This window comes from Ciconia boyciana, chromosome 2 (assembly GCF_034638445.1).
Source record: "Ciconia boyciana chromosome 2, ASM3463844v1, whole genome shotgun sequence".
Classification (NCBI taxonomy): Eukaryota; Metazoa; Chordata; class Aves; order Ciconiiformes; family Ciconiidae; genus Ciconia; species Ciconia boyciana.
Genome location: NC_132935.1, coordinates 95,945,495 through 95,972,115, shown reverse-complemented (window position 1 = coordinate 95,972,115; position 26,621 = coordinate 95,945,495). Strand labels below are relative to the sequence as shown.

At 44.9% G+C, this 26,621-nt stretch overlaps 1 protein-coding gene across 1 annotated transcript in view; it reads right to left on the bottom strand.

The window, feature by feature from the left end:
• BMP6 (bone morphogenetic protein 6) overlaps nt 1-26,621 on the bottom strand; it is a 95,755-nt gene that overhangs the window by 10,873 nt on the left and 58,261 nt on the right. Inside the window, exons 2-4 of the mRNA XM_072853259.1 lie at nt 16,280-16,472; nt 3,143-3,291; nt 1,719-1,916 (exon numbers count right to left, since the gene is read on the bottom strand). Coding sequence (XP_072709360.1) covers nt 1,719-1,916; nt 3,143-3,291; nt 16,280-16,472 — 540 coding nt within the window. The remainder of the gene's footprint in view (nt 1-1,718; nt 1,917-3,142; nt 3,292-16,279; nt 16,473-26,621) is intronic.

The window sequence follows — 26,621 nt, the reverse complement described above, 5'->3', positions numbered from 1 at the left end:
CTACCAGCACCACAAAACAGCAACGCAGCAAGTAACTTCCCCAAAGCGCTGTGAATGCATTACAAAATTGGCTCTTGTGATGAAGGGAGCCCACCTGAGTGGGAGAATTGCACACTGCCTGTGTGATGTCTGGGCTTATTGCTTGTAATGCCCAGATGAATAAACTACCTATGCCCTTGGTAAGCCCGTCACATGGGAAAGTAACCCAGCGAGCAGCTGTGATGCCCGCCTTTAAAACTGCAGCTTGGAGACCCCAAGGAAAGCCAGGAGCAAAGCGGGTCTCAGCAATTGGGACCGACAGACGGCTCCACCTGTGGGGCTGGCAGAGGGCTCTCATGCCCAATTAGATGATAACTCCTCCAGCAATTACATGCTGGCACTGGCCGGCCTCCCCTGGGGAGGTCAGGCTGCAGGACCAAGTCGCTCCTCCTGCCCTTAAAATCCGTGAAGCAACATTTCACACCCAACCGAGTCTGGCACTTGCACGGCATGGCATAGGAACCCAGAGCCACGCTGCGGCATGCACCATGAGGAAACTCAACGGCCGCTACTGGCCAACTGCTGCTGGCATGCAGTAGCCCAAAGCGCAAGTCCATCACTGTGTTGGGCTGGAGCAATAGGACTGCATCAGCACACGGCCATGCCCAAAGCCTGGCCACCAGTCCTGGAGCGGCTCCCAACCTGGCTCTGGCTCCTTGCAGGCTCCCAGCGCCATGGCCAGCATGAGGTCACCTCGGGTACAGGGTGGCTCACCCACAACCCAAGCATGCAAGAGCAGGGGACAGCCTATGGATTCACACCGGCTAAGTTTCAGCAATGCTGGCTCATCTCCCTGTGCTGTGTCTGGACATAGACTAAAAAATACAGCTGCTTCTCTTCCTTGGGGTATAGTCATTTCTAGACATGAGAAAAGCAGGGATCCTATTGGAAATGAAGGGGGCAGCATAAGCAAATTAATCAAGTAACTTGGAAAGCGCTGAAATGTTTGAGAGGAAAGAAGGTACTCAATGAACGAAGGACTTGTAGCACTGTGATGCAGGGCAGAGTGGCTGGAAAACAGACAAGACTTAGAACAGGACACTCAATTTTTGTCAACATTTCAGAGTTATCCTATTGTCCCACCAGCCCACAACAGCACTCACAAGGCTGCTGTGCAACACCTGCAACATGCAACCTTTCTGCAGCAAACAGGCAAGCCTCTTTGCCTGCCTGGAAATGCACTTCACAGTGTATACACTGCTGTTCTCACAAGGAAAAAAAAAAAAAAACCAAACAGATCTTGTGCTGTTATACCAGGGTTTTTCCAAAGAAAACCGAAAGAGGACTCTGCTGGAAATGCTTATGTGCAATACCATAAATCTCAGCGTACACAGAGATGGAATCTTTTAAATATTGCATTTCATGTGGCATAATTCTAGGCAAATACTGCGTAGCAAGCAACCTACAAGCACAAAATTAGAGTTAAAATGCTTCACCCCCTGAATTCAATGTCTGCGACTTCACACGGCGGTCTCTGGACTCCACCCTGGATTCAAGAGGACTCCTGTAAGTCTCATTATGTGAGACTCTCTCTCCCATCCCCTTGCAGGTGTAGCCTGTTACCCCAAGGAAGAGCATCCCACCTCATGTCCCCCTCCTTGCTTTTGCACTCCAAAGCAAATAGCAACATTACAAGAAGTCGCCCCAGCTTCCAGACAAAATGGGTGTTGCATGATTACCTGAGACACTAGACACCCTGGAAACATCCTGAGCCTGGGTGGAGCGGTTGCGACTCTGTTGCCTGCGCCTGCTTGTCGCTGACCTAGTGGTCCGAACATGAACTTCACTCACTTTGAAGAAGGCCACCATGAAAGGCTGTTTGTCGTAAGGGCCATCTCGGCCTATAAGGCCTGCTTCTCTAGGATTTACGCTGAAACCTTGAAATCAAACAGAAAAGTAAGTGTTAGAGAAACAGTGCTGTTGGATTGCTTCTCCCAGAATCATGGCATCCCCATGAGCACTCTTCTTTTATCACTAAACACTCCCCTCCTGCCACCATGACCTATGGACGTTTTCGTGACAGCACTCCATCCATCCTGGACAAGAGGCTCCACCGCAGCACCTGGCTTTTTGTACCCCTATGGCATCTCTACTCTGGTTTTAGCCATTGAAGAGGTATACAGATAGATACATAAAACACAAAGCCCAGATGTGTCATGAAATTAGTTCTGCTGCCTGTGAAACACAAGAAGCAGAGATGGGATTAGGAGACCTCTAGGGAAAGCAGAGGGCAAAGAGATGGGATGCTTTTGTCAGGAGCACAGGGATGGGCTCTCAACCCATTTGGGGAGGGGGAGGCTGGCACTAACATTTTCTCAGGGAGAACAGAGGACAGCCCCTCTGGTCTCACTTGACCCCACGGGTGTACCAAACCTCCGCATTAAGTGATAGGAAGAAAACTAAGGTTGGAGGCTGGTTCCTATAGAGGAAAGATGTCACTGTCATCTTTTTGGGCACCTTCTGCTCATTGAGATCCTCTCCTTCCCCACCACTTATCTTCCAACACTCAATTTCATCCTCTTTTGCAGTCTCTACTCTCCTTTTCCACCTTTCATTCTGTGGGCTGTGAAATGCTATCATTGCAGCCGCCCTCGGAGGGACCAGCCCCACACAGCAACCGCATCGCTTCTCCAGCACAGAGCTCCCACCTCAGGTTTGATGAGATCTGAGCAGTGACAGCAGCCGCAGCAGCCAGCAGGGCTGCCATAAGCCCACATGGGGAGGCGCATACCCATATACCTGCCCTCTTCTGTTCCTCTCACCCCTAAACCTCACCCCACCTGGGATCCCAGCTCCATGCCCCCTTCTACCTCCAACTCAGGAATCAGGACCCTACCCCAGCCAGCCTCTACCACCTCATCCTGGTACTGTTCAGAGACACCTGACCTCACTCATGGGGAAAGACATGTCTGTCATGGGACAGCAAAGAAGTTGACAGCCCTCCATCTGTGCCCTCAGATGCTTTGCTCAAGGTGTTGGCTACAGCTGCCTACGAAGGCAGGGTGCTCACTCCCCACATCACAACTGGACTCTGTTAGCACCTCTTCTAGACAGCATACAAGAGGCTCACGAGGTTACTCGCATTAACGGGCCCCTAACCTACCGTCCCGGGTCACCACGCTCAGCTGCAGTCCCATGTTGTGCTGAGGGTTCACCAGCCACATGTTACTGGTGGCAGTGACGTCAAACTCCAGCCAGCCCTCATCCGAGGCCCATACCGCCCGCGTGTCCAGCAGAAACAGGTCAGAGGCCCTGCAGAGGAGAAGCGTAATGACAAGACTGTGATGTCTGGGATTTTCTCCCCCAGCTTTCGCTGTTACAGAAACAAGAAAACCTGAAATATGTAAAAGTGATGTTAATAGCTCGGAAAAAAGAATCCCCCAAATCTGCCTGTTTTTATCCAGAGTTTTGCCATGAGATGCACATACTTCTGCGTGTGAAACTCACGATTACAAAGGTTTTTCACCATTTTTGAGGCTGGAGGAAAGCAATCCTAGTCCTTAGGTCTGGGTGTTTCTCCACCAGCAAGGGATTCATAAGCCACTCTTCTTCCTGAAGAGTGTAATGCTAGCTAATGCTAGCTCTGGCAGGACAGTGGTCAAACTACCAGCATTCAGTGGCTTTTGTCAAAGGTGTTTCGTGGTTTCAGCCCACCTTCCACAACACAGATCTACCACAATTGACCAAAAAAAAAAAAATCACCTAACAGGCCAAGCATCAAACAGTGCAGGAAAATGAACCTCTAAAGGCCTCTTTAAAAATGAAACCTCTAAATGAAATGAAAAATGAAATGAACCTCTGAAATGAAATGAAAAATGGAAAATGAACCTCTAAATGAACCTCTAAAGACATTTTTCTGAGGCTTATCAACAGAGATTAGAGCACCTTGTTCCAAAGCTATTGGTACTCAGTCTCCTTTATGGGCTTCAGCTTCAAATGCTATCAAGTCTGTACCTTTTTTGCAGCATCAAATGCCCACCAAAACTCAGTTCAATGGAATCAGCTGGAGAAGCACACAGAGAAATCCCATGTACATTTTCTCACTGTATTATAGGCATAACTTTCCTGTGCAAGAGAGCTACAATTCCTATCCTTAACCTGTGGCCATCATCACAAAATGGATACCAGGTGTCAATCCCATCTTCACCTGTCTTTCCCCCCTGGATTTTTTTTTTCTAACATTAACTTAATGGAAATGAGAAAACAGGGTACCTGTCCCTTCCACCCATCAAAGGTTAACTTCAGAAAAAAACATTTTGATTGAGTTACATTTTATTTTTGGACAACTGCTATGTCATACTGCCCAGCAGCTTGGTTTGCATGAGATCACACATGGAAAAATAAGCACTTAAGTATATTAGGGCTCCTAGTGTGGCTATTTTTACAGTGTGGAGGCTTTCCTCCACCTCGCTGGTAGCTGCACACTCTATGGTTGACTCAGCAGCCTTTCCCACAGGACTCTGCCACTGCTCCTCCAACGGGAAGAGGGTTCAGGAACAACTCTGACCTTCACCTCCAACAGCAGCGAGTGGCTGGGGATGGCCAGCTGCTACATGTTTTGGAAACCTTAAGGTTGAAAGATTTGGGCTTTCCCAAGCAGGGTATATAAACTGAAGTGTTGCTTAAAGGAGACCGCAAGCAGCAGCTGCAGCTGAGGCCACTCTTCCTCTCTCCAGGTTTAAAAGAGGAATGAACTACTAGATCATTCCCACCTCTGAATATGACTTACATATTGGTCCTCTCCGATGCTTGAAATGGACTATATCTGAAAGGGGGTTTTCCTAGCACCTGTTCTGACCTCCCGCCTCACACCAATTGCTTTTTGATCTCCTGTCCCACCTCCTCTCCTCTAAGTGCCTCTTCGTGGCACTCACCCGCTCCAGACAATGTCCCACTGGAGCCTCCAGACTAGAGTAACTTTGGCATTACGTTCCCCCAAACCAAACATGTCTGGCTGCAGAGCTGCTGGGAACTCTGTAAGACCAAACCCTCATGAACACTCAATCACATGGGATTAGTAAAGTCTACAAAAACATGAAGAGAAGGCTCAGACCTTATATTCCCATTGCCTTGCACTTTGGGAAGACACTTGGACATCAGAGAGCTGTAAAGCCTGAAAGGACAACGTGGCATCATCTAGCCTATTCCCCTGAACTCCAGGCAGGATCAACTACATCCACGTGGCTCCCGACGATGTCTGCCTGACCTGACCTTATAGATTTCCAGCCTCAGGAACTCCACCATCTTTCCATGAAACTGACTGCGTTTCACTTGAAGCACTTTTTTTTTTTTTTTTGCCTTTCTCCATAATATCTAACTTAAATGCCACAACAATCTCCCCTTCTTATTAAAACAACATCTTCAGTCTTTCCTTGCAAGCCACTTTTTGTAGACTTTGACTAGTTTAATTGCTTTTTATAGACCCAACTCAGATCAAGATCTCACTGATGCTGAGTACAGTGGAAGGATATTCTTGACGCATCTCACAGACTATTCCTCTACTCGTACATCTCAGCATATGATTTTGGCTTCTTCACAAAACTCACACTGTTAACTCATGTTCACCTTGTGATCCACTATAATGCTTAGATTTATGCTGCTGAACCGCAAAGGACCCAGTCACTTCCTAGGGTGTATTTACATCACTGATTTTTCATGTTCAAATGCAATTCTTCTTTCTACTGAATCACTCTTTTTTTTCCCCAGATTCAACCTCCATCATTATTAGATTACTTAAAATACAGACTTGCCTTCAAGTGGGTCTCTCCCATTTTAGTTTCCTCCACAAATGTAATAAGCAAACTGCCCGATCAAGGTACAATTCTACCAAACAAGAATGCTCCACCTATCCCAGTATGTCACACTCACTTTGGAAAGATTTCAATTCCTTCGTAAAATGCAGAAAAATAAACAACTGGGCTTCCAATCCAGTTAACTCTTTGCAAAAAGTTTCATACAGCACTGGTTTTCAATCAGCTCTGCCATTCAACCAGCTCTGCCATTCAACTGACTTTTGCACTCTCTGACTGGATGAAGCCAACACGGAAGGTTCACCCCACAGGTATTGTAGGTCATAGTAGTAATGCTAGCAGGTAACACATCCTAATACTTTCTGCTTAAGCCTGTTTTCAGTTAATGTTTGTCAACCAAACCTCACCAGGCTGCACAAAATTGCATATCATTTCTTACTAGTTTTGGTTTTGGCATGAAGGTTTAAAAAAAAAAATTCAGTCACCAATTTCCAAAGACAAAATTAGGGAAAAAACCCAAAGAATTCACTCACATAAAAAGAATCCCAACTATTTAACTGAGAGGCTTTAACCACTCCTTTATTTTTTCAGAATAGAAATGTTGTATGTCCTTCCTCCTTTAAGAAAATCACGTCAAATTTGGCAAAGCAGTAAGTACTTGAAAATTGCTGCCCACACAGGCTCAGCAGAGATTCAGAGCTTAGCAACAAAATCCTCTGGACTTCTTGCATGCAGGGAACATACTTTCCCCTCCTTTCCCCCTTGGTAAACCAAATACCATGTATGACCTGAGGGGAATCTGCTCTTCCCTACAGCCACATAGCCGAGAAGAAATGTCCTTGCTACTCCTGCAAAAAAGCCATATGATGTCTGATCTTGGAATGGAGACTGGGAGATTTCCCAGGCTGGCCCCACGTGGAAGGGAAAGAATATCTAATTAGATGGGGAAGGGTGAAGGATTTGCTGCAGTCATGGAGGACACATGGACATGCAAGGACTAGATGGAGAGACCCTGGATAAAAGGAAAAGGTCTACAGAGAAAAGGGAGTAGAAAGTACCCATGGCCACCACACCTCCGTGAATTAGGCCCATTATTCCCGACTCAGCATCCTTCTGCTTCTAGAAGTAGCTGGGAAACTACTGGCATCTTCCTGCACCAATGGCTCACAGAGGGCTACAACCTGCTACTGCTGCCGTTTGCAGCAACACAGCTGCCAACAAAGTGCCATCAGTGATGTGAATCTCACACTTCCAGTCTTGCCCCAGTGTTCACAGGGAAATGCAGCCACGCAACTGGATTTTTTTTCCCCCAGTTCTGCTTTCTGAAGACCATGGAAAACACATTTATTCCATTCCTCTCCCACTAGGGCTGCAAAAGAAAGACGGGAAGTGTGAGAGCTAAAGCTGCTGCATAGCCGTATTACCACTCCTGATGCTGGACTGTTGGCTGATTTTGGCAGGGACCATTTTTGCCATTGCTGGAGAAAGGAAAAAAGCATCTGAAAGTGGCAACTAGTGGAGACAGCTGACCCTCACCAGTATATGCATCAGCTTTTCATCTGCACGATGAGAACAACGGCGCTAGCTTCGCCTTATAGCCACATCAAAAAAAGAAATGGTTTAGGAAGCAGTCAGATACCATACGCACAAGTAGATGCAAGCCCATAGTCAAAGCAAAATCTGAAGAGTGGACAAGAAGGTGAGAAACGGATCATATACCGAGGAAGTTGCATGAAACCAGGTATTGAATTTCTAGTCATTAAGTGATGACATTGATCCTGTGCAGTGAGGCGGGCAGTGGCCTTCCAAGAGAAAGCATGCAACCATGTATGCGGTCACATTAATGGAAGGATACCTGAAAACTTCAGCATTTGAGAATAACAGAGGCAAGACAGGACCTGAGGGAAACAGGAAAGGAGCATGAAGAACAGGAAAAACTAGAAAAAGAAAGGCTGGAAGAAATGCATGAGCCAGCCCCGCTGAGTAGAGAGGGAGTATTTGCTCTCAGCACAGGCCAAAGAAAGCAGAGTCAGTCCAGAGGTTTCACGCCCAAGCAAACCTGCATGTCAAGGACATCACAGGACCTCTGGCATCTGCACAGCAGGTCTTTCAAATTCAGTGTATGGAAGAGAAATTTCATCACCAAAACAGGTAGTTTCTTAACATCCTCTCTGCCTAAACCTGCCTCTGGGTTTTCATACAGCTACTGTCATCTCATTGTCACTATGGTGCCCAACAGTCTCATCTTTATCTTTAGTGTGCTTAACCATCTGGATGAGTTCAGTTAATGATTTCCATAATAAGGCTGCTGCAGGCATAATATGTATTAACCTTAGATTATTAAAGGGAAGCAAGTGAATAGGAGAAACTGAGACAATGAGCTGAAACAACTTTCCTGAGACAAGACAGGACATTAAATGGGAAGATGCAAGTCAGAGATTCCCAACTCAAAGCAGGAGCTCTTTGTTCTGGGTCAGGGCCCTAAAGTACAGTAAAGTCCCAAGAAATAAATGGGAGTGTTTCCATGGCCTTCAGAAGACTCTGGAGGAGGACAGAGAAGCAAAGGTCAACAGAGCAATCACAAGTGGCTGCAATAAACAGAAAGAAGTACACAGTTTACCAGAGAAATATGGCCTGTGTAATTCAGAAGGCAAGATTTAGCTCCAGTGTCCTCAGAGAGCGAGCTGATTTGTCAGATATAAATATCAAATACAGCTACTATTCTTAACGCTGGCATCCCAACCATGTACTCAGGGCATTTATAGGAGAAACAGCTTGCATTTAATTTCAGTGCTTTTCCCCCCATAAGATAAATATTTTGTTAACTGAAACCTCTGTGTAAACCTTTCAACCAAATGTCTCTGGGTGTTAATTCTCTTTAATTGAACACTAATTAGATTAGAATTTAGTCAAATTAGTAACCAGGTCAAGTGGTTAATCTTAGTTACTACTTAGTGAAATGTTCGCATTAAAATAATTTCTCTGTTCTGGGTACACATTACAACATGGAACTTTGCTACAGGAAAAACACCAAAGCTATAAAAAAACTGAATTTAAAGAAGCATCTGTTGAACTAGGTTTTTTACTTTCCCACCCTCCCTGGCCTTCTTTCCCTGGCCAGGCAGAAGTTTTACCAGGGAGACAGTGAGAACAAACAGAAATCTCACCTTCAAAATGACCAAGTTAAAGGTCTCTTATTTTAATTACATATCTTGGAACAACATTTTTGGCCCAACTTCAAAGCTCGCAATTACCCAGGTGTTTAAAGGATTGTTACGCATCAACAGCCGTTTACCAAAGCAGTAATTACTATAAGTCTCTAAAACTTTCCTCAGCTGAACCTTTTTGTTTACTTTTCTTCAAAGACAAGTTGACATAATAGTCTAGACTGCCTAGCAGCAGTTTCTCAAAAGGGAATTTTGCACAGAAGTGTGTGGGATTTACATTTTAATTAATGCACTTTCTAAATACTCGTCTCTTCTGCGTACCTCAGGATCTGAGTCTTTAGTTTGCACTGACATCAACCTTCTGTAAAAATTATCCTGCATATAGCAAACTAGCAAGATTATTTGCTCTTATCCACTAATGACAGACTAATAACTGCACTCACAATTGACTCAGTCTTACAGAGTTGAACAGAGCTCCACATAGATAAAACTTTGAAATCACAGCCTTTTCAAACCTGTAAATCCACTATCTTGCAGTAGATGTAAGTGCTACTTTGAATTTAAAAGTGTTTATTACTTGTAGAACAGACTGTATGCGGAGCTTGCACGGCATGAGGTACTGCCAACAGATGCAATACAAAACCTTAACGACTTAGTATGTCTAAATGACCATTACCCCAAAGATTTAAAAGCACTGTACAAAATTTAATCAATCAGCGCTTGCTCGTACAGAGAGCCTCAGACAGGGGAATGCCAGCACCTGGAATGAGCTGCCATGGAAAGCAAAGGCAGCCTCTACCATTTTATGAGAAGAAGTAAGGCTCAGTTTAACTGCCCTGAAGAAGCTATACCATCTGTGGGCTGGGGGACAAGGAGAGACATGCACAATCTATAAGAGCTCCTTAGAAACAAGGAAGGAAATTAAGAGCTGTCAGCCTACAAAGGAAGTTACTTCCAAGGTGAAACAGAAGACCAGCAACTGGGCACTAATTTGCAGGGATTGACAGCCAGGGAGGAAAAAGCACTCACCAGAGATGCCAGGGCATTATGGAGGGGGTCTGCAATTTGGCACAGGCAGGAGAGCGCTGTCCTGGATGCATCCAGACATGGGAAAGCAGCAGAAGGGACAGGCAGGTAAGCTCAGCTTCTCACTGCTCCACAGCAGCGAGACAGCCCCACAGCACCACTGCTCTGTCTGATAAAAGCTCCCCTGTGCTGAAAAAGCTGTCCTATATCACTGCGGGCATCGCCCCTGGAGGTAAAGTCTGCAGGGGTGGGGGGTTAAGTCTTGTAGACTCACGGGAAGAGCAGCAGGGTGAAACACTGGTTTCAAGGCTGCGCCTGGCAAAGAGTGGAAGATCAGAGCCTAGAGCTAGAGGATATGGTCTCCCTGTGCCAAGACTGCATGAAGCTCAGCCTACAGGACCGTGATAATCCCCAGCAAAGCCAACACTGACATTTGAGTGCAAAGGTGTCCCCCCACATCCAGCTCAAGGTCTTGAGCTTCACAGCTCTGAGGAATGAACACTTTACCAACAGGAACAGTGAGAACAGAAAAAATCATCCCAAGTCACAGGGATAGGAGATGAATTTCTAATTTCCTTGACTATGATTTAATGAGACTATGGGGTATTGTAGCTGTGGTGATGGCTACAGTACTACACCTCAGAGTTTAAATGCAGTTTGAGGCATGAAGATGGGGGAGAGGGCAAAGGGGTAGTATTTATCTTTGTCCTTTAAGAAAAGAAATAAGGCACTGATATAGTATTCTTTATTTTTGGTGGAAAAAGCCAGCTGGTTACAGAATGAGTAAGTTTCATCCAGAATAACTTTGACTTTTAAACTACTAAAAACCAACCACCCTAAAACACAAATCGCATACCCACAGTGGGAGTTGAACTGAAATGCGGACAGATGCTTCTCTATAGCATCATGGAAACAGCTCTATCATATACAAATATATGCACACTATATACAAATCTGACCCCAACTTGAAACAAATTGATGCTAGCTTTGTCATTTGTATTACACAACCCATTCCAAAACCCAGTTGAGGACAGTTATTTATTTTCTAAGCTATAAACACTGCTGGCAAATCAATTTGCCCTTTAGATTAGAAGCTCAGATCGCATTTGTATAAATATCCTGTTGCAAAGAGGAAGACTTTATTACCACTGTAACTGGCAGCTAAAAACCAATGAGTGCCTTAACCCTTAAGGAATTGTGTTCAGTAGAAGAACAACATACTCCCCAGGCGGTCGCCCTGCAGGGCACACCTATGTCCACACGTGTCTTATCACACAGGAGGAATCTTTCTGCACATCAAGTCCTCATATTTCATTCTGGGTGAAAACGAAACTGTTTAATAAACTTTGACCATTAAGGTACCGTATCTTCCTTTGATCACTAACACAGGCCACTGTGTTTTTCATAGATCAGTTGTTTGGACAGTGTGGGAGTGTTTTGAGGTCTGCGTTAGCAGGATATTTACACTTGAAAACATACTGATGATCCAAACCAAGGACTAACATCTTTGATCAACCATAAACTGCCTTCCCTAGTCCTGACCTGACACCTCTCCGGGTGAGAGCAAGGAAGTTTCGAGAAGGAAAAAGAAATTAATGAGCTGTTTCCAAGGACAAACTCATTTCTTCCCGTGCCTTGCGAGGATCTTGCTTACATGGCAATCCACTCCCAAGAGGTATCAGAAGTGACAGAGGGCCTTGCTGGTTCTTCCACAAAATCAGCACCTTAGAAAGAAGCCCATGTGCAGGGCTTAGCTGTGCATCAGTACCACCAAAGAGAGGAGAGTCAAGGCTGTGCAACTCCTGCCTGCTGAAACTAAGTGCCCCCTCAGATACAGCCACGGTGTGACAAGCACCTGGAAGCTGATGCTGCTCGTCTTCCTAAACTGCTGCTTTGGCAAATCTCCCCACTTTCTGCACATACCAAAGGAAAAAAAAAAGAAGAAAAAAAATCCTGCCCTAGCCTTCAAACAGCACAGACTCTTAAACTCTGGGGAGTCAGAAGCTGAAGGGCAGCAGTATCTGGCAGCCGTATCGCTCGTTCCCCCTCCCGACGTCAGCCCCTACAGCCCACAGCCCATTTCAAAACCCAGAGTCATGCCCCTCAGAGCAAACCAGCGTCACCTCAGCCTTGTTTGGTGAAGCCTCTTCTCCACACAGTCCGAAATGCATACTGCTGACGGCTGGCCACAAGCTTGACCTATGCTGAGGATTTCATTAATCTCTTCACAGCGTCCCACTGACAACTCCAGCCGTTTGTGTTATGACAAAACATGGCTGTTAACTGCGGTTTGGTTATAAAACAAAAGCCTAGTTTCTAGGCACTATTTTTTTTACCTTACAAAAGGGTGGAAGGAATGGGGAGATGAAAATATTACTGACACAAGTGAGTCAGTATTAAAATGTTTTCTTTTTTAAGAGAGAATGTACTTAGACCACACTGTCCTCAATGTGTGTTTCACTGCCTGGAGCCTCCACGAATATCGTTTTCATATTTCTGATGGCTTTGAATGAGGACAGGGTCAAATTTCTCCCTGAAGGTTATGCTATTGCAATCAGCATTGATCTCTGATTGTTGGCGCTCTCTCCGCATACACCTCTATCTAGGAGACCGTCTCAAATGGGCCCATGTAATCCTTGCTTTTAGCCTTGTCTACAGTGGCAAAAATCAGTTTGGTAATTCAGTAACTGGTACAAATTTTAGCCTCAGGCTTGGTTTTGTTTTTAGCCATCAGGGAACAGCCAGCAGTGCCTTGCGATTCCATGCAGCAGCACACACAGCTGGGTTGGAGTCACATGCTTATGCTCTTACTGTCCAGATGAGCTATTTTTTTCTTTGTTCAAGTAATACTGAATTAAGCCACTTCATTACACTTAATTGGAGCCAAGGGATGCTTCCAGGCTGTGAGCTTTGGTGAAGATTTGTATTTACTGAATCTTTCTCTTATCTCCTGCCCTCCCAAACTCATTTCTTTGAGAGGAGCAGGCAGGTTTCTTTTTCTTCATATTTTTTCCCTCAGAGGTGCACACTGCCTTTCTCTTGCGGACTGCTGGTTTAAATCTATACATGCCAGCTGCCCTGTTAAGAATTATTTGCGCCCAAAAGTATTTTATTAGCTACCAATAATCGCCTCAGACAACTGTTAACCTCATAAAAGCCAAGATTAACATGATGACTTTGAACTTTCTCCCGAGACTGCCAATGTTGACTGAACAGGCACTTTCTGTGGCCTTCAGAGATGAATTTTCCTGACCAGAAGGAATATTTGTCAGCAGAACAAGATGAAAAAAGGTGCTACTTCAACTCCCTTCTGTTTCACCTGCTAGTTCACCAGCTAGACTTTAAGATCTGTACAGACTCTTCCTTATGCAATAAAATGTCATCAAATGTCAGGAAATATCAGGATGTTATTCAAACCATTAGTCCAAAGGAAGTGTGACACAACTTTTTTTAGTATCTTTTTTTTTAAGTCAAAGGCAGCTGTTATTTTCTGGCTCATAAGATGTCCGCTAAAATGCAACAGAAGCCTTACAAATATTTAGCAAGTTCCTTCAAAAAATAGTGCTCTTTTTTTTTTGTAATTTAACCTTCTAGTGTCCTCAACAGGAAAAGAAAACATTATATTCCAAATTAATCCACTGAGACAAAAGGGGGAGAAAAAAGCACTTTGGATTCCCCCCCCCCGCCCAGTAAAAGCAAGTAAGTGAATTGATGATCAAAACCCAAAACCACTCATAGAATACAGCTCCTTACGGCATAGCAGAAGAATCTGAGGCATTTTTCCCCTCCATGCAGAGATATTAGTGAAGAGCTAAATACAACTTTTTAGTATTTGTTTTCAAGAATGTTTACAGGCCAAAGTCCACCCAGGTCACCAACATGGCTGCATGTTTGAATCTATACCAGCAGCAGCCTATGCAGTCAGAACCTCAACTGAAGGTAACACAGAAGAGTGGTAAGCAGCTTCTAATATCTTATTTTAACTGTCTTTTAACATCTGCATATTTTTAATATATAGAGGACAATTAATATAGATGACAATTAATATAGGTACACTTTTATGTACAGATACATACAGAGAATACATACATATGCACATATTTATACACAAGCACACATGTTTTCATATGTGCTTTTATATTTTACATGTACATGAAAGAGTCCTCTAAGCTGAAAGGAAAAAGGGCAGAAAAGGGCATGTCCTTTTTACAACTGCAACAATCTGTGAGCCACGTTTTGGCCATCTCTGCACAGATGGTGTGACAAGTCCCGCAGACTCATCCGAAGCACAAGTTTCTTTAGCCAAGCATCTCCCTCCTTCCCACCAGTAAAAATAAATAAATAAAGAAGAAAAAGAAACAAAAAGGGAGCCTTGAGGGACTGGATGAGTCAGAGGTTAGTAATGAACTACAGACACTCATCCCTGGGTCAGCGGTTCATGCCTAGCCCATGTCAGGAGGGACAGCAAATTGCTGGCAGTCTGGACCTAGAGGAAGCTGCTTTACGATTCCCAGTCCCAATGGCGGGATCCCCTCAGCACGGCCGCCGGCAGCAGGAACACGACAGAAGGGAACTGCAAGACCTGAAATACTCGCCAGCTCTGGAGAGAGGCCACCCTGGTGACCCCCATCCGAGCTGCTCCTACAGATGGCTGGAGGGAGGTCTCTAGCTCCCAGAGATGCCCAGCACGTGCGGTTGCCAAAGTGCCCACTCCGAAGGACATGCATTACAGCTTCACAGCACAATCTGATTTTGGCATGTTTCTGGCATAGTATTTGAAACAAAGACATGAGGTGCCAGCATCATTGCTGTACACAGAACTAACAGCCACTTTCAGAACAAAGAGTTTGCGAATTTGTTAGGAACAGGGTATGTTAGGGGCCATATCCTGTACTTTTATTCTCTTTCCCGCAATGCATTACTTGTTTGCTCAGTTTACCCTGAAAGAAGTTATATGCATACAAAAGTTCACAGTTCTCCTTAGAAGAGGCAACCTTAGACCTGACATACTCCGTGCCCTGCTTTGGTGACTGACCCAGAGCAGCATATCAATCGCTTCCACAGACACATGGCAGAGGTTTTCCTACAGCTCCAGAGGTGGGATCTAAAACAGACCAACACTCACTAGATTTTATTCAATGTGGCTACAAATGAACAATACAGCTAACATCTACAAAATCTGCATGACCGTCTGGACTTCCATCAGCTCAAGTGGGTATTGACGTAACATCCTAACCAGCAAGCACGTTACCCCAGGAGGCACTCCAGCAACCCACAACTTGAAGTGCAAAAGGAACTGACCTTTTAAAACTAACACTTTCTTCCCCATCACTTATATATCCAAGTATTTCTCTCCATTTCCCCAGAGGCCACACTCCCCACAGAACAACCATTAACTATTGATTTTGCCCTCACAATAGCAAATCAAAGGCAGATCCCCCCAAATGATATCAATGGAAAAGCTAGAGAAAGAAGGGCCAGAAAGGAAAACACCCAGGAAACCTTCACAGAGGAAAGAAATGGAGATTTTTTTAAACATTGCTGCTTCCATTTTCTTTTTTTCTGCCTGCAGCAGAGGAACAGTTACAGTCCTGATGCATTTCAGCAGAAGTAATGAAACACTTTTGTACCACAGCATTACTCTGACATTTAATTGACCATGTATTTCCATCTTTTTGCCTTGCACGATTCTCCCATCAGAAACACCACCCTTTTAAAATTAATCACTCCATTTACACTTGTTTGGATTTATGTGTCACAGTTTCTCTTCGGCCTCTCTCTCTTTTGCCTCTCTCATTGCCACTGAAAGCCCAGGATTGATTTTGTACCTGCATGTTGAATTTTCTCTTGCTTTATTTACTTTAATGTAAGTCCACCTGAGAGCAGGTCGAGTCTGCACTAATTACCAGTATTTTTCAAACAGGCTATGCTTTTTATGCTGGTAGTATTAAGTTGAAAGGGGATATGTGTATTTTGGTACACAAGAGCAATGCCAGCCTAATAACTTTCAGTTAAAAATCTACTGCCTTGCAGCAGATTCTTGCTCTATTTAAAGCCAACACAAAGGTTGCAGCTAAGTGACATCCTAGGCTACAATACCGTGGACTTTCTCCAGCTAAGGTGCATTTTGCACTCTACCATGCCCACTTCCCACAAGGAAAGGACCATGCAATAACATAACCCTGTTAACGTGAACAAAACTGGTATTTATTTAGCAGTCCTCTCAACATGAATGCACAAGCTCAGCCTTCCCCAGGACAGCGGCTGGTGGCACAGAGAGAGCCCCCTCTTGCATACCTGTTCTGATGTTCCTGCAGCACTTGGTAGATGCTGATAAGGAAAGTTTGGTTTTTAAAGCTCCCCACAACGCAGTCCTTGTAGATCCGAAACTCAGCGGCTGTGACGGCCTCGCCCTCAGGAATCTGAGACAAATTAAACTTGAACTCCTTGTGGTGCCGCTGGTGAGGCGTGAACTCCTTGTCATACTCAACTGCAGATGGGAAAAGGAAAGAAAAGGAAAAAAGGAACCGTGACTAAAATCTAACAACAAAAGGTTTCCACATGCTGCCACCTGTTCCTTCAAAAAAACCAAGAATCCTATTTTTTTCTCCAAAGATAGCCTTGGCAAGTGCCAGGAAAGCTTATGCAGCTAAAGCCTTTCAAATACAGTACTCATAAAAGATGAATGTTCACCTTCTCTAGCCAATGCCTTTGAGATTTCCTATTTTTTAAAGAAAAGCCAGCTTTGACAGGTGAAATACGACCATGCATTTTGCTCCTGTGTGAAATTCTGAAGCTGTGACTGCCCCCAGCATTTTCCACCTGTGGATCTCCATGTTCTTTACAGCACTTCCTTAAGCCTCGCAACCCTCTTCCAACAGAGGAGACAATTAGCTCCATTTTGCTTTAGCACATAAAGGCACAGACAGAAGTAAGTGTTAGCACCAGGTGAACCAATTCCCTCACTGTCCTAAAAACTGCTGTTTTCTGGCTCCCGGGTTTGTGTGTTAGCCATCAGACTGCCTTGTGAGCAGAATAAGATTAACATGACATTTATTTCAAGGATTAAAGTTAACCAGAGCTCCCCTTCCTTTTGCAGAAGCTTATTTGAGAATGAGAGAGCCAAGGAGTGACCCCTTTTGGTTTCTGGCCTTAGCCCTCCTCAGGTATGCTATCGGGTATAGAGTTTTAGACAGATGCAAACCAGAAGCCCTCCTTCTTCAGGCCTCAGGATTTGCATTTTCTCTGTTTGAGGCCCCCTTTGCAAACTCTACTTCTCGTCCCACTCTTGTATTACTTGATTACATCTTGTTTTAGTCTGACGTTGATTTATTGTTCGTTATTCTAATTTTCTATCAGAAATTGCTTAAAACATTAACATATTATATAAACATCCAAAATTACATCTTTAAAGCCCTGAGGGGAAAAAAAATAAAACCATAAAACTGTTCCCACCAGTGCAACTGAAGGAGTATACGTCAATGATGAATAAGTCACCATTATATTATCATTAGGGACATGATTACATTCAGAGAAGGCAGCGATGGAAGTACAGATCCCTTTTCACATTCGTCTTTGTGCTCACTTTTTGTTGCCCCCCTGCATCAAACTGCACAGGCGGCCATGAGACTACCCTCACAACATCCCATGAGGTAAGCAGCAATCCCCATTTTACAGCTGGGATATTGAGTCACCGGGAGAGTGACTTGTCCAAGGACAGGCAGTGGAGGCTCACGGCAGAGCCAGGAACAACAGCCAACATGCTTGAGATTCGTTGCTTTACCCACAGGTTACCTCCCCAGAGAGCAGATACGTCTCCTGGCCACTGGAAACAGCCCATGGAGATTTTCCCCTCTACCTTTCCTGACTGCCTGTTCCTCCTCATCCCCCAGTCCCCGTTTCATCTGTGTCCTCTCCCTTTCCTTTGGCAGCCCTTCCATATGAGCTGCCTCATCTGGCTAGGTCCACGTCCTGGCTCCCTGCAAGACAGTTAGTCACATCCTTCTCTTTGAAGCTCGCCTGGAAATCTTTTCACCTCCGCATGACTGCTGCCGAGCATTTTGTGGGACACCACACTTGGAAATGCTGCGTTAAGAGCTGCCACAGGGCAACCAGGCAAACTTGCAAACCACTGTCAGAGTCAGACGCCACTGCCAATTTTGGCAGTCTTGCATTGCATCTGTCTGAGCAGTTTAGATGCCAAATGACTGACAAATGCAGGTGACCGGTCCCTAGGGCTTCCAGAGGGGAAGTGGTAACACCCAGCATCTCCATCAGAGATTGCACCAAGGCAAACGATGGTACCACTCACTTCCAGTGCCACCTTGGAATTACCTCGCTGGCCATCAGTTACCGGCAAACTGGGCTTCCCTTTGAAGCACGCACCCCTGCTTTTAATTGGGAATGGCTCTGGCAATGCTGGACTGGTTGGCGTGACTCATGTGTATGCCCTCCAAGAAGGGGCCCAAGCTGCCGGGTTACTCCCCACCCCGATGCAAGTGCTGCAGGATACACTTCCCGAAACAGAGCAGCCACATACTTTCAGAAACTCACAAGCATCCAACCAACAAGAAACCATGTTTGGCTGCTTGCAGCAGAATGACTTGCCCAACCTGGCCTTTTTACTTGCTGCTACAAGACAAGAGGATGTAATTAATGGTGAGGGAATGTCTAAATCCACAGGTTTGGAGAGACACACATATGAAGCAACGACTCTCCATTTAGAACTTGCAAAGTCCTTGCTCACAGGTGCAACGACCAGCCGAAACCTACGTCCCCTCCCGCACCATCACAGGGACAAGCTGACCTGCAGGCAAGTGCAGCAAGGTGGCTCTCCCCCGGGCTCACAGCTGGGGACGATAAAGGAGGATCAGGAAGAGCAAGGGGAAGGACACAACCAGGATGAGCATCAGAACCCCATCAGCGTGCCAGAAAACTAAAATTACATCGGAGAGAAACAGCAAAAGGAATATCTGACACTTCCTGCCAGCTATGGCCCCACGTGAAGATGCGACATGGCCTCTCCAAGCGTGCGAGGGAGAGTGCAGAGCCATCCTACCTGGCACGGGGCTCAAAACGAGCCCAAACATCACTTTTTATTGTTCCTTTCCGACCTCAAGTCAGCTATGGCGGCCTTACCTCCACTTGCCTCCACTACAAAATACGAGTGGTTTAAAAGCGATATAGCCAGACTCTAGTCCTTTAAATCAGTATTTTTCCCTACTCCTCTTCTAAGAAGTCAAACACAAGCCACAAGAGGAAGAAAAACCCACCAAAACAGCTACCACAGAGCATCAAAAGTAGCTGCAGGTACAACACTTGACTCTGAGTACCCTTTCCCAGTTTATAACTTGCCCAATATGTTTACAATAGTATTTTCCTGTTTTTTAAAACTTTCTTCCTTTATCCCCGTCCTTGTCCGAATACCCCGCACAATCACAGAAGCTGACTAAACTGATTACAGGGAAACACTCAGACTGATTTTGTTATCAGGCTTGGCAGAATAAACAACCTGAAACACATAAACAAGGAAACCTTTTTTTAATCCTTCAGATGAAGTAATTTAGCTTTTTCTGTTGTAAGAAAGGCACATTCAGAATGAAATACTGTTGAGTTGATGGTGTCCTCCTCAGTTGCGTCCTTACAACATCACAGGATGGAAAAAAAGCCTACATTAAGCTTGTATGAAGCAAGTATAAAAGTTTAACGAGTTGGAAAGTTTTTCTGGCTATGTATCTTCCCATGATACAATGGAGGGTGGTTTTTTTTTTCTTCGTGGGAGTGGTGAGATATTTAAGTTCTATATACTCGTTGTCACTCCATCAAGTTAATAATCAACTGTTTTCATTCAGCAAGACAGCTTAAAAATATAAAATGCCAACAGTTCTTCTCTGGGGGCTTTTTACCCCCTGGAAACTGTTCATTTTTAACAAAGAAGTCAAGTTTTAGAACAGTAAAATTTGGACAGGCAAGATCCAAGCTGCCGGTTCCCAGGATTACCCAGTCTGTATTGCTATCGCGTTACAACGCATCAGATGACCTCGTATTAAAAATGCAGACAGTGCATGCCAAAGTGCAAGGCAACAGCAAAAAGGAGAAATAATTTCTCAAGCTGCTTTCCAATTTCCCCCCCCCCCCCCATGTGAGTTCGTTCAGGTCAGTCTGATCGGTGACATGTGAAATCCAAAGCTAATTTCCATCCGAAGATGGACGTGTGCATGTCCCAACTTCGCAAAGCCCTTGCAGGGGAAAATCAGACAGCTCACAGCTGGGGCACGTTGAAAGTGAGCAGCCCTGAGTGCTGCTGGCCTCCCATAACCTCTCCTCACTGCTGGCCGGAACGTCAGGACCAAGCCAGGCAAAACCAGGGATTGTAGGGTCATGACAAGAACTATAGCCGTATAAAATTCATCCTCATGGTCAGACTGTATTATCCTGAACATTATTACTCATTTGCTGGAGTAGCTCCTTGGAGACTACAGATCCAGGCATGCATGTACCAGGGTGAGTTTGGAAAGGAGATGGCAAACAGAGGTTTTAGCCCATCATGGGTGCATGTCCTCCGAGCCGAAGGGACTGTCCGCTCCACCATGAAGGCCTCTGCCCCCACCCTGGCTGGGGCTTCGGCTGCTCCTTCGCTTGCAACACAAAGGAAAGTCTCAGCTGTGGACACTGGGAGTACTTGCCCATGAGTTTTCATTACAGCTCATTTCTGAGCAGAGCGGCTAAGCATGCACAAACAGTTAACAGAGAAGCCTGCCAGTAGCTCTTTACATTCCCCTTAACAAATATTTTTAAATGCTATACAAATACAACACTATTGTTGAGCAGTTAAAAAGGCAAGAATGGCAAAATTAGGGTTACTGTGGTTTCGAATTTTGTGTATTCTAATTCTAACACAGTGTTGCAATAGCCAATTTCAGCACAAAATGTCCTTGGTTTAAAAATAGCACACTGCTTACAATACTTGTTACTTTAAAAGCACTGCACCAAAAAAGTAATTAAGAAATTAACACAATGTATCTATTTTGGTAACTATACCATCCTACTTCTCTTTGAGTGTGTTGCATACACCTTGAACCAAAGGAAATGTAACCCTAATGAGAGTCACGAAATAAACTCTCCTCGTGTATAGGAATTTTCAGCATTTCTTTTTGGATCTAAAGTAACTGGTATGCAGAAATAATAGGACAACAAGTCTTTCCCGAGTAAACACAGTTTTCACGCAGAACAGTAGCGCCAAATGTCAGGATATTCGGTGTTTTTCTCCAGTTCTCAGCTGTTGAGGAAAGTGTTAGGTCAGGAGCTCAGGTGAGAATCTCAATGGTGGCTTAAGAAAGTCTCTAGCTCATACTCTAGGAGCTAAAGCCAAAAATACTAACATGTATACTCATAACCTAGAGCTCCAAAAGTAATTTTTTTAAAAGAAATTGTCTATATAAATAATTATAATTTCCATGACATCCTGGCTCCTTAGAGGGGGCAGAGAAGGAGTGGGGTCACAAATGAATGAGATACAATTATTTGGGATGGGACATTCTGCATCCACCCTGTCCCCAGCAAGGCTGAAACTTCTGAAGAATCTCTTGCACCCCAAGATCTTCAGTGATGACTCGGTTTTTCAGGACCACTGCAACCACACTCCAGCAAGAGCAACCAGTATTCATAGCCTGCTTATGCAAAGTGAGTTTTGCACAAGTGTTCATTAATTCACTTTCAGTACAAATATAAGCCATTCCTACACAATTCTTCTCAGCCTTGGTCATGTATGCATGACCCCCACCCTAATAAAATGAGAAAGCCCCTGAAAACTGGAGTTGTTAACAGGAGATTCACCACCATAGCTACATAATAAGCGCAGAGGCAATTTCTCCATTTTACGTCACCAATTTCTGCATTAAGTCAACAGCATTTATCACATCTGGAGCAACGAAGCAGTGGATTAGGCCTCAAATACTTTAAGCATTACCACAGCTCCAACAGTCCCCTCTAATAAAAGGATCATGTACATATATGACTGACCTACTGCTGCAACCTTACAGCTGCATCACCGGAATTTCTTCAATAATAGCTGTCAATAGTTTGCACAGGACATAATTTATGCAAGCATAAAAAAAACCCTCTACCATGGTCACAGTTGCTGTAAAAAGAAGCAAAAGGCAGTAAGAATCAAAGTATAGGGCAGGATTAATATAGAATTCAGTAGTACTTTTGTAAGGCAAACTGATACATGGTGGCGGAGGACAGAGAACAAGCTTTCAGGCATGCAAGCCTTTCATGCATCCAAGCTGAGGGATGTCCAACTTCAGTGCAAGATTCGGGTCTTACAATTGTGCTTCATTTGGGTCTTACGATTTGCCTCCTAGTTCACAAAAAGTGCTTATCTAGACCATCAGACACAGGGATCTACGTGGATGGGACCTACAGCACATCCTTTTTACTCAGAAAAGATGCCCAGGATATGAATTCTTGTCTGTATTTTCCAAATCTATCAGGTCAATCTAAAGAAAGATACCAAGTTGCCCAAATAGTCCCGCCTCACTGGCAGATGATCACAACTTTAGAAGCAGTGTTACTATTAAAGATTAAAGCTGACCTTTATTACTAAAATAAGCAGTATTTCCTAAATACTGTGTAAAAAAGAGCAAAGAGTACAACCCAGAATACAAAGTACCAGTTTAACGACTTTGAAACGGGAAGAACAGAAGACTAAAAGGCTTCACACCTACTTTCTGCTGGTTAACAAGGAAACAGAAGTTAAGTTGCACTGAGTGGACCTGCAGGCGCAACAGCAGGCCAGCAGCAAAAACAGATGGCTCCTGGAAGTAACGAGGATGCATCAGGGAAAGGATTGCTGCTGTCTGGTTTTCACACTTACATATAGTACGTGCCACTGTCAGTTGGATACCAGGCTAAAGAGACGTGGTCTAACCCACTGCAGTGACAGCCTAAATCCACTACTGCTTAAAGATAGGACTGACCGCTTTGTGTCTTTACAGTAAGGACCCAAAAGAAAGCAAAACTTTCCCATTCTCCAAACTAAGGTTTATTAGCATGCCATTTCACAAAAAGTGAGCATGAAAATTCTTTAAAATAGAAGAAACTCAGGCGAGACATTAAAACAAAAGGTCTGAAAGCAAATCCTCCCTGCCCAACACGCACAAGGGTGGGGGAGATCCTTTCTTCCCACCTTGCTCTCAGCCGAGCGACTTCAAATACCTTCCACAATCACGGCAACCCTACACAGCCCCTCAGGGTCTCTAAGAATAGACTGCTTCTTTCTGTCACCCCGATCGTGCTGACAGATCCATCCCCTACATCGAGCGCATTCCCTACTGCCCACGCTGCCAGTCCCCTACATGCCAGGTCTCCCCAGGTCCCTCCCTCCCTCCTTGCCCCCTTCTGAAAAGCAGAATGAGCAAAAATAACTAATTTCAAAAGAGGAGCAGTCCCTCTGCCTCCCGGACATCTCCCCTAGATTTGCAGTACAGCATCCCCAATGAACAGACCAAGGTTTGTTCTCATAGATAAGAGCATGTAAAAGCTCACCGGACTTCAGTACTGAACTTTTCCCGCTTGCACTCTTGGTGATAAAAAGCAGTTTTTAAACAGAAAAAAAGTCAAGATACTTATGGCTGAATCTGGCATTGCAGCTTTTGTTGATCCCTCTGGGGCCAGCTGAGGTGGTCTAGAGACAACGGCTAGCTGTGCTACCATAAATATAATGCAATTAGAATTTAATGCCTAGACAGCTTAAAAATAAGAAGAAGATTCAAGGCCAACAAACTCCAAAAGGGTGCTTTCTTCGAAACAGCTATAATATCACATCTGGGCTGCCACAATATAAAGTGGATTTATTCCACTAACTTCAGTGGAGCAATGCCAGTTTATATCCAATGAAGACCTGGCTTTATGCTCGATAGCTGTGAGTGCCAGAAAAGAATGACTCAGAAAAAAAACCCATCATTAATCCAATCCCAATGTAATTATGGAGATTAAATTTAAACAATAGCAAAACACTCTCTAAACATAACACTCTACAGAAGATCTTCAAAGGAGGAAGGCCTTTTACTTTTGGACAAAAAATACAACTGAGCTCTTCTTTGTTTCTTTGTGCTGGGAATCAAGCTGGAATTGGCTTGTAAAATCAGATTAAAACAGTTGCACAACAGCTTCCTTTCAGAATTCTTGAACCAGTCCAAAGGCAGTCTAAAAATCAAAATAATGCACTAACCAAATATATAATACCCACGGGACACCAGCAAGTACTAAAAGGCATTTTCACAGTATCCACAAAGATGCCTACTGTATGGCCAGTAAAGCTTTTCCACTCTACACTGGGACGCAGGCGGCAGTGGGGACCAGCCTTGCTCCGGCACGTGATGGGAAGAGCTAAAGAGAAGGTGAGGAGGAGGAGAGCCCTTGGCAGAACGCTCTGGGGGGAGCTACGCCCTGGAGGCTGACTGCAGGCCACCGGCATCTCCACCACCGGCACTCACTTTTGGGTTTCCTGTGCTGTCTCCCCTGCAATAACAGAGATCGCTTTGCAACTGCAAAGGCAGCCGCCTCCTACGTCCCCTCCCCACAGCTTCCGAACACAAATGTTAACAAAACTGGTATTTTCTTTCCATATGCTGGCACATATGGCAGCTCCCTGCACTGAAAACAGTGCTGTATCTTAGGAAAACAAAACATTTTTCTGCTTAAGAGATGCCAAAATGCTTTATCAAAGGCACTACTGTTTGCATTTTTGTGGCAATATTAATGCAGTTCCCACTGAGAAGCTGATAAAGACCCTGACTGCAAAAACACCCCTCTGGAAGAAGTGATCTGAAGCTATTTCTGTATTGAGTTTCCAAATAATTTATGATTAAAATAATATTATGCTTTCCAAAAACCATTTCTACTTCACAGCCAGGTTTCATGCACGCAGACCCAGCGTTTGCGGAAGAAAGCGATGCTGTCAGCCTGGCGGCAGGGACACATGACAGGAAGCGCTGAGCAGCTACACACGTGGAGGGAAGAGGATGCTCCTACTGCTCCTGTTTGCTCCTGTCGGTTTTGTTTGCTCCTGCGTCCATGCCCCACAGTAAGTGCCTGGGACACTTAGAGCCACCCGTGGAAATCTGCTCGCGGCATTTCCCACCCTCCAGGCTCGCCACAGGTCACGCCACATTTCCTGCTGGCATGGCCGTTGGCGTGCAGCTCCCTGGAAGTGTGCAGCTGCCCCAGGAGCACCAACTGGGTCTGGAAACGTCTTCAGGATTTTTTAAATGGTGTAGCAGTTGCCTGGCTTATCGCGCACTGTCTCCCAAAACTATCCGCCCTTCCACAGGAATTTAAGGCAGTCCAAACCAATTCACTTGCACATTTGAGCTAAATTTCAAAACCAAGGTTGTGCAAAGTGGGAATTTTTTTCAAATTTATGGGCATTTCCCTCTCTGCTTTTTTCACAGGGGAGGTTTTAATGTTTATCAGTAAGACTGTGATCAACCAGCAGCAAGTAGGAAAGCAGGCAACGTGAAAATGTTTGCAGGTGAAGCTCTAAGTTTTCATTTTGTTGAGCACTCATCTTAGCATCACAGGCAGGTTTCAGCTTTTCATTTAATAGCCCAGCTGAGAAAGATACCTCCTGAACACAATGCAATCACTCCCTGTAAAAATACTGCCCAGAGTGCTTAAGGTTTGGTAATTATTGAAAAGATTTAATCCAGCACTCAAGACACCAACACAGAAAAAATCAGCTACGCTTCAGAGCTTGTCCTGCTGTTGTGAAGCCTACACCACCACACTGTAATGGCAGCATTGCTGACACGACTTGTGACTCCAGCGGACACTGTGAAACGCTGTTGCAATACTTTGAATATTCAGTGTTTAGTATTTTCACACAGGGCTCCTATTTCAAATGACTGCATTAAGCAGCAGCCAGCCAAAGGACCACTGAAGAGCATGGGCTTTGGGGAACCCCCTTTAATGGAGAGAGGAGAGAGCACAAAGGACACCAGACTTGGTAACGGCCACAGAAAAGAGAAGATATGAGAAAGGAGGAAGCCCTGCACCTAAGGAGGGCAGAAAGTGACGGCAGGGATAAAAAGAATAAAATCATGGTCTGGAGATGTCACAAGTTCCCAACGTTCAATGCAACTACAGCGCAAACGCTCTCCAGGAGAGTCGAGGGGAGATGCCACAGCTCTGAAGACTGAGGAGAGCAAAGGCGTGAAGTGACTGAAGAAATATGAAATATTTTAAAGATTATTATTCCTGGTCATGTATATTTGTCTAAGGAGCAGCATGGTTTGGAAGTGACCCCCCCTCGCTGCCTCTGTTTACTGCGTGCTGACTCAGCACACCAATCTGGAGGAAGCGGCTCCAAGGCATCACCAGGATGGGAAGCTCCCAACCACCGCTGCGGTGGGGCACCACCATGGCACCAGGACAACCCCCTGTGCCGACTGGAAGAGCCAGAGCCTTGGAAGACATTGAGCTATGCAGAAACGCCAGAGCACCCTTGCTAAACCCACTATTTCTCTTGCTGCCCTTCTTCCTTACCACTCCTTTCCCCCTGTCCTTCTGCCCCAGCCATCCTGCTGGGCTCCCTGAAGGCTCAGGAGAGGCTCCCTCAGGCCCGGGGTGAGGGGGA